Source organism: Chaetomium tenue (assembly GCF_020726465.1).
Source record: "Chaetomium tenue strain MPI-SDFR-AT-0079 chromosome Unknown F5144scaffold_5, whole genome shotgun sequence".
NCBI classification, from domain to species: Eukaryota; Fungi; Ascomycota; class Sordariomycetes; order Sordariales; family Chaetomiaceae; genus Chaetomium; species Chaetomium tenue.
This window is the reverse complement of record NW_027117333.1, coordinates 686,686-695,302: the sequence shown is the minus strand read 5'-3', so window position 1 is coordinate 695,302 and position 8,617 is coordinate 686,686. Positions and strand designations below refer to the sequence as shown.

General features: G+C 56.3%; 2 protein-coding genes across 2 annotated transcripts; both read left to right on the top strand.

Annotated features, from left to right (window-relative positions):
- Positions 1 to 2,901: 2,901 nt before the first annotated feature.
- On the top strand, positions 2,902 to 3,642 carry F5144DRAFT_593749 (uncharacterized protein; the record flags this gene model as incomplete). The annotated part of the gene is made up of 4 exons (XM_066790498.1): positions 2,902 to 2,973; positions 3,034 to 3,163; positions 3,387 to 3,489; positions 3,519 to 3,642. The coding sequence occupies 4 exons, from the start codon at positions 2,902 to 2,904 to the stop codon at positions 3,640 to 3,642; spliced, it is 429 nt and encodes a 142-aa protein (XP_066640943.1).
- A 340-nt stretch (positions 3,643 to 3,982) lies between these two features.
- F5144DRAFT_492890 (fungal-specific transcription factor domain-containing protein) lies at positions 3,983 to 7,810 on the top strand (the record flags this gene model as incomplete). The annotated part of the gene is made up of 3 exons (XM_066785948.1): positions 3,983 to 4,091; positions 4,232 to 7,666; positions 7,725 to 7,810. 3 exons carry the CDS (start codon positions 3,983 to 3,985, stop codon positions 7,808 to 7,810), a joined length of 3,630 nt encoding a protein of 1,209 aa, XP_066640942.1.
- Positions 7,811 to 8,617: the final 807 nt, after the last annotated feature.

Below are 8,617 nucleotides of genomic sequence, written 5' to 3'. Positions count from 1 at the left end.
GGCTTATCTGTGTTTTACCCCTCCAAAGCGTTCTTATCACCCTCTCGCTCTTGTGGCGCATGGCGGGGTAAAATGGATTGGGTGACAACTGTCCGACCGGAAAGGTTTCAAGGAAATATTTTCATCATTGGACTCGGCAACGATTGAGTGGCTGGATTTGACCCTTGACGCCAGGTATGTAGGGGACTTTATTGCCTTGGGCGGTGTAAAGCACCGCGACCTGCGGCATTTGGTGGCCTGAGTCAAAACTTGACTTGTTCGCTGCGAGTTTCGAAACCCCCCGAGCCCACAAAACAACCCGGATCTTAGGCCTTGTTGCGTGGGGGCCACTTTGCAGGTCTATTTTGTGTTCACAAGTCGACACGTTAAAGGATGACCAGTATGGCTGGTAGGGCTCCCCATTGTTGTTTTGGACCGCGAAACGGACGACGCTTGATAGGTAGGTGAGGTCTCGGGCCGTGCCGGGGCCTGACCGACGCCTCCCGTTCCAGTACTCTGTTGGCTTGCTTGAGCGACGCAGCCAGCCTTTCTGCCCAACAGGCTCGAAACAGCACGCCTCGGTTGTGAGATTCCGGATTGGGCATCACGTTTCAAAATCTACCAAGTTTCCCAATTTTCGTCGTACCTTACGCAGCCTAAGGGGAAGGGGGCCAGGCTGCCCTATTGCCGCGCTAAGCCGTGCGTAAACTCAGCAGAAGCTCACGCAGGGCAGAAACGGAGAGACATCAACACCCTCCTTGTCGGTCATTCAGAATTGGCAACCGCTCGGAATGGATGGGCGAGGCCCCCCACGATGACAGCCGTTTTTGGTGGGGCAAGCCCCCGGATCTCGGTAGAGTCTTTGGCATGGTTGGAGCTACTGTGTACGTACTGATGAAAGCAAGTGCGAGCCAGAACGAGCCCATTGGTCTTGGTTAGTTACCGGCTCCAGCATTGGCATGGCGCCATGGTTACAAGCAGATGGGGAACGGCTATATTAATAGAATCGCTCGAGTGTCGATCAAGGAACAACTTGATTCCCAGTATTGGGTGGGGCAGTTCCTTCCACAGCCTGTCTTGAAGTCGGGGTTTGACACTTGCCAGCTCCCCTCCCACGTTCGCTCCGAGCACCGGGAATGGAAGGGGTACTCGGACGGTTGTTGGATTACTTTTCCAACTCAGCGACGGGCTGGGCTGGATCATTTCATGTTGATATGCAAATGCGTCGCACGCATCAAAGGCTGTGTATGTAGATCCACATGGTCCGATTCCGGGACCAGTCTGTTAGCATGACGGTGTTCTTTCTCTAATTGGACGTTATCAACTGAACCAGTGCAGGGCCCACACACACAGTTCACCCTGAGCAAAGCTCGACAGCAAATGCTTCTCGAATTATGCTCGGGCAAGATACATACCGAGATGTGGCACATAGATAGTTGACCCAAGGTGTATAACACTGCCTCTGCAAACCGTAGACTCATTCGGTTTTTTGTTCTTTGAAATCACGGCTAGGTGAAGACTTATCCATCGCGGCAGAGAATACCGTCCTATCGAACTGCGATCGATGTCTTCCTGAGTCGTTGCTCAGGACGGTCACATGCGATTATGACACCGTCCGATCATCCATCGCTCCGCACTACGTCATTAAGAAAAAGTTGTGTTCGTGGAAGGCTCGCAAAAACCGCTACGGTGCGGAAAGAAACAGCAGCTTGATATCACTGTCTGAGACTGTCTGAACATGATTACTATTTCTTTTCGATTGAGCACCAGAAGCTGAGAGTCGTCGGTTGGCATGGCGGCGTATCACGTGACTGGTAGGGCTTTTGTGAGTTAACTCGGTGAAGTTACGTCAAAACAACTGGACAGTTCTACGCCCAATTTAAGCAAGTTGGTTTAAACAGTCTCGAGACAGCCTGCGGTTATCGAAATCGTCTTGTGGGCGTCTTCATCCGCTGACCCCTGATCCTATTCGGACAGTGAACCTAGCAGGGGTATCCAGTTTATTGGGCGCCTGGGGCTCACCGCGCATGCCGCAGCTTTCCGAGACCAATGATTTGGCAACTCCTTGCCGACGATTTGAGTATGGAAATGGGACATGGGCGAGGCTATTTAAGGATAAATGTTTCCCTGACCACCGCGCCCATGACATTCGAGAAGCGCCTGTTGCCGGACCGCATGGATGGTCGCCTCCTGCTTTTTACACGAGCGGGTCGCTTCGGGTCATGGCTGACAAACTTTGACTAGCAGGTGCCATGTGTCTGCACCCGCCGGAACACTGTACAGGCGGAAAGGTGGGAAAGTTAGGATCATAATAGGAATAGCGTACTTTCCGGAGCTGGTCAATCACACGGAAGGCTGCTGCGCCGCTATGCAAAGAAGCCCACTGCAGCAGCAGTGCAGTGATGCAGGCGACCACCGGGCTTTTCCAGAAACGATCGGCCTGCCTGCGTCGCCCTCTGCGAGCCTTGCTCGCCTTGGAAGCTGCACCGAGTTCCGAGAGAAACGGGCAGATTGCATCTCAACCTTGTCCGTTGGCATGGAAGAAACAACCAGGCTTGCCAGGTTGGTCTCTTGAGGTGGGTTGTGCCTTGACGGGGTATCGGCATTTTCGAAACCAGAGCCGCCGAGGCCCGGCTCCCAAGATACAGCATTGCCTGGGTGGAAACAATATAAAAAGAATCAACTGAAGGCATGCGCACCTCACCGTCGACGATTGTTGTTTGGAGGTTTGTGGCCAACAAGTAGCCAATCCCGAGGCCGCAAGCACTGGCCCATGCTGCATGCGCTCCTTGGCCGGTGGTGCATTGACTGCTAGATGAGCCCAATGATGGAGGTGAGAGAGGAAATAGGTAGTACGATAGGACAGGTCTCCATCCCCCGACTTTTAACACCCACGGATTCGCTACTCTGGCTGAATCAACGATGTCTAATGTTGTTGCTGGCAGTCATGCCTCGCACTCAACGTCAGACGGTCGTGCCGGGTCCGCGGTGTTGGTGAGATGAACCTGAAAGCCGCCACCCGCTATTTCCCATTTCACAACCTGGAAGTGACAGTGCGAGCGCGCAGACAGGGTAGGGTGTTTTCTGACTCACGGCCAAACTGGCTCCACCACTCCGAGGTGTCTCTGCATGCCATTCGACGCCAGGTGTTGGCAGCCTGTTTCTCGACGCAGCGACCCAGGCCGTGTGGTGAACTAGATTATCCAGGGTCGCGCGTGGGCCATTGTGCGAGGATCGCCCGTCCTTCCTTCGCAATTGAGGTATTGACCCGGTACCACGAGACCCGGTGCTTTGCCATCGAGGGCGTGAGCAACTCGAGTACCTTACGTATCCTCCGGATGCATTGCTAGCGTAGTCCGTTAGCCTCTCTTGGTCCCCACTGTGCTACTGTTAATGAACTGGCTTAGCCGCCATGCTGGGATTTCCGCCCGAGGCCTTGCACCCCAATTTCGCCATCCGCAGGTCGCACCGTTTTGGGCAATCGAGCCAAGCCAGCCAGGATCCAGGGGAGTTCCAGGGACCACACACTGTTTCCCGAGCGTGCCCTCCAATCCGTGTGTGGTTCATGCTCCCGCCGCCACCGAACCCGACAGCAGCCTGCCTCTCTTCTCGCACACACACACCTCAACTTGTTCAGGAGGTGGGATGCGATCGGAATCCTAAACACTGAAGCCGACAATAAAATTTTGCAGCTACCTCAACGAGTATAGAAACCAACAATTGTATCAGAAGAGCATGCCACAGTCGACCTTGTCACCGCGCCCCTCATTTTTCTCTCCGAGTCTCCAGTAGAGCTAGCCTTTGCTCCCTAACTGCCTTACCTTACCTTACCCGCCCGCCTACTGCTGTCGTCTCCTTCCTGCCTGTTGCCGCTCCCCACTCTCCTGACCTGCTCCGACACACCGAGCAAAGGTCCTCCGTTCACTGCTCCCGATTCTCGCTCTCTGTTCCACCGCACAAAGTCGCCCGATCGCGAAAACGACAAAATCCCGCCACCAGGACGATGACTGTGTCAAGCGACGCTACTAGCAAGCTCGAGGCTGTCGCTGCCATGTCCAATTCGTCGACGCCTTCGGCTGGGAGCGGCGCCGCGCCCGTAGGCGACGAAGCTGGTAGGTTTGCCCAACAAAATCACACAACACAGCGCTTGTTTTAAGTCCCGCGATTTTGCAATCAATCGTGCCCTACCTGGATTTTCTTGTGGTTGGAGCGCGAGCTGGCTAGCTAACAAGCCGTTTTTCTCACGCAAAAGCCTCAACCATTATGGTCAACACCAAGGCCCCCGCTGCCTTCCCGCCGCCCAAGACCGATAAACCTCGCCCCCACATCTGCGGCACTTGCCAGCGCTCCTTCGCCCGCCTGGAGCATCTCAAGCGACATGAGCGGTCGCACACTAAGGAGAAACCGTTCGAGTGTCCCGAATGCGCACGGTGCTTTGCTCGCCGTGACCTGCTTTTGCGGCACCAGCAGAAGCTACATCAGACAACGACGCCGTCGTCCCGACCCCGCAATCGTCGTGAGAGCGCGAGTGGGGCGACACCGGGTGCCAGCCGGGTCCGGAAGAATAGCGTCGTGGGCCCCGGTGCCGCCGCCGCCGGCAACAATGCCGCTTCCATGAGGCCTAGGGCAAACACGATCAGCCATATCGATAACGCGGCCATCCAGATGATGGCTGCTGCCACTGCCCAGACCTCAAGGATGCCGCCCACCCACAGCCGCCATCCAAGCTTGATTGGGCTGCCGACCCATCACGGCCTTGAAGCCTATGGCATGGCTTCTGCCTTGGCCCATCGCGGAGCGCCACTCGGGTTGCCCAAGCTCGAGACGCACGGGATCAGCGGCATGGACTTTTCTGGTGGTCTTCGGACAGCTCCAGCAATGCCATTCGGCTCCGAGTTCGACATGGAGAGTAGCTTGTTTTTTGGCGGCTCCTCGGGTTCCACTATCAATCCCAATGCTCTACACTACAACGACTCCCCCCCGTCGATGGCTATGGACGCCCTCTCGTCTTTCCCTCATGGGCTCCCCGACATGTCGGCCGCCACACAATCGCTGGACGACTTCGACTGGGTTACAGGCTTCGACCACACAATGTCGTTCAACAACGGACCGGTAGAGACCGCCGTGGACGGTTCCTCGCCCTCCGCACTCAGCACCACAAGCCAGAGCGGCATCAGCGATGTCATGGTGGACGGTTCGAACCACCACACCGCCACGGCGGCGACGAGCTCGATGTGGCAGACGTCCATCATGGGCCCCCCACAAATGAGTAACCCGTTTGCCCTTGACCTCGGCGGCTCCGTCTTCCCAGATCTCTTGAACGGCGCGCCCGTGTCGCCGCAACCATCGTCCGCCAAACCGATGGGGGAGACATATTTCTCGACTCCGTCACCCTCGCTGCTCTCGAGCTTGAACACGCAGAACATGAACCAAGCGCTCAATTTTGGTGCCGGTCCGGAGACGCCGTCCTCGATGAATGGTAGTAATCATGGCACCCTACCCGTCTCGACAATCACTGATTCAACAAGAAATGCCATCCTAGGTGCCCTGTCGGCCTCCCAGGCGTCCCAGTTTGGTACGCGGAGATACTCGTTCGCCACGCCGACCTCCCCTCTCACCGCCCAGCCGTCCCCGATCTCCGCCAGCACCACCGCCAACGCCAACAACGCCGTCGCCAGCAATTCCGATCAGCTCGGCTCCCTACCCACGACCCGAGACCTCCAGCGATACGTCGGTGCCTATCTGCGATACTTCCACCCCCATCTGCCGTTTGTGCACATACCGACGCTGACGTTCGATTTTCCTGCGCAATTGTTGGCTAACGGGCGAAATAGCGGCATTGGGGGGAGCGGGTGTTTGCTTCTTTCTATGGCGGCCATTGGCGCCTTGTTTGAGTTGGAGCACCAGGCATCCATGGAACTGTTCGGGATGGCCAAGAAGATGATCCAGCTGTATCTCGACGAGCGGAGGAAGGCGAACGTAAGAAAGGCAGAATCCATTCGGCGCACTCCCATGTCGGACCACAGTTCACAGCAGCAGGAACCCCCCGTCGAGACTCCCGTGTGGTTGGTTCAGGCCATGCTTCTGAATGTCGTGTATGGTCATAACTGCGGGGACAAGCGGTCGGGGGAGATCGCGTCCACCCACGCCGCCGCATTAGTAAGTCTTGCGCAGGGAGCAGAGCTGCAGCGGCCAATACGAGTTGAACCTTCGGCCAAGGACGTCGAGATGGTGGATGCTGACGGCGCCGGCGGGTGGAGCGGGGCCGGAAGACAACATGCCGACGAGCACGCCGAGTGGCTGCGCTGGCGGGCCATTGAGGAGCGGAAGCGGACCCTTTATGCCGTCTTCACCCTATCTAGCCTCCTCGTGTCGGCGTATAATCACACACCAGCCCTCACGAACTCGGAGATTCTGCTCGATCTGCCCTGTGACGAAGACTTTTTCGAGGCCGAAAGCACCGCCGTTTTCCAAGCCAAGGGTGGGGTGGCAGCAGCTAATCACAATCGGATGACGTTCCACGAAGCTCTGGGGAAGTTGCTACGTACAAACGAGAAGCAGTACAAGCGCCCCTTTACTAACGCCCACCAAGCCTTCGGTTCGGCGGTCAATGCTAGCGACTTGCCCGAGAGCGACCTGAAACCAAGTAGCTTCGGCTGTCTGATACTGATCAATGCACTGCACAACTACATTTGGGAGACTCGTCAGCGGCACCATAACAAGATTTGGACAAACGAGGAAACCGAGAAGATGCACCGTCACATTGAGCCGGCGCTTCGGGCGTGGCACGCCGCCTGGGCAACCAACCCGCAGCATAGCCCGGAACGCCCGAATCCCCACGGTGCAGGGCCGTTGTCAGCAGACTGCATTCCGCTGTTGGATCTCGCCTATGTTCGCCTCTTTGTCAATCTCTCACGGTCCAAGGAGAAGTTCTGGCAGCGCGATTGGGACGGGATGGCCGAAGAGTTAGCCAAGGGCTCTGAGATTATCCAGCACGCCGAGCACTCGCCTGCCTCCAACGCCGATTCGGTTGTCACTGATCCCTTGAGCACTCCTGGGACGAACTCCCTTACCGTCGATACCCCGCCGACTCATACTTCGTCCCCGGAATTTGGGGTATCAAAGTTGCCGCTTTCGAGCTCCGTGAACGCCGGGCTGACCTCGCTGCCGCTTCAGCCTCAGGCACAGAGCTCGACTAGCCGATCGACGTCTCGGAGAGAGAAACACCTGCGGAAAGCTGCATTTTTTGCGTCTGAGTCTCTTTCGGTTTCTGACAAGCTCGGCATTACCTTTGCCAACTTGACCAGCCGCGAGTTGCCTCTACAGGCTACGCTTTGTGCATTTGATTGTGCTCAGGTTCTTGCCGAGTGGGTTGCCACTCTTCAGGATCGCGTCGGACGTTATCTTGGAATACTCGGCCGCGATAATGTTGATTTCTCGCAAGTGCCCGCGATTATGCTGCTCGAAGAAGAGGATGTGAAGCTGCTGGCGAAGATCGATGAGATCATTCGTGGCGCCGAAGTCAAAATGAACATGGATCTGGCTCAACTCGGTGGTATGGGAGATAGCGGCACTGTCGCTGTCGCTGGCGTCGACAGCAGACTCCAGATGGACGACAATGCGGGATACGCCGCGAAGCTCCTGAGGGTCACAGCGTACATGTTTGATAACGCTGCCGTATGGCCTGGTACGTGCCATGGGGAGAGGGAGATTGTTCCTCGACAGCCTACTGACAAAGTTGCTAGTGACCCGTCTGATCACGTCCTGCCTCGAGACCCACGCCAACCATATGCGTGCACGCGCAGAGAAGTCTATCGTCACCCCTGCCTGAAGGCTAGATGTTCTAGTGAACTCGACTCCCACGACGCTTCTGCGCGACCGGCCGTCCGACTCGATCGTCCTCGGCCTCGACCTCAGTTACGGTTTACGTTCTCCGAGTTAATTTTTCGGTTGCTCAGGTTTTCACCGCGATATGATACCCTTCTATGTCATTCGTTCTTTCTCGGCGATCATGACCATTCGGGGCTGGAACATGTGGCCAACGGTTCCACGCATGGTATCCTGGCTCTCACTTCCCTTTTTGGGCTTGGCGCATTTTTGTTGGCTACGCATTCGTTGATTTTCAGCTGGAGATGCCTTCGGCCTCGCATCGCGGCGTTGGTTTTACGCTCTAGGGAGGTTGGTACAGAAAGGATCGGGGGAGGAACATGGGAACGGAAGGATATGGGAATGAAGGAGACGCCAAAGGAGGTTACTGATTGAGTACCGGAGTCGCTACTTTGAGATTACACCATGGCGGCCGAAATGTCGGCTGCTTGACGAGTTGATGATGATATGCTGTGCTAGTTGATGCTTTCCTAAGAGCGGTCTGTTCCCACAGCGCCGGGGGGTGGGGGTGTCGATGGATTTCACGCAGTATGCTCATTGATGTGCATAAAAATGGGATAGGGATGGATGGGTGGGTGGATGGGAATACGAGTGAGGAGGCGAAAAGCACCGTTGGGAAGGGACAATCCTGTGTATTTTTACTGTCGGCCAAAGGCGAGAGAAAAAGAGGCGTTGACTGACAATGATTGCGTTTTCGGTCCGAGGCGCCACTCCGCCGCAGTTCACATTCCCATGTGCGCGCATTGGGCCG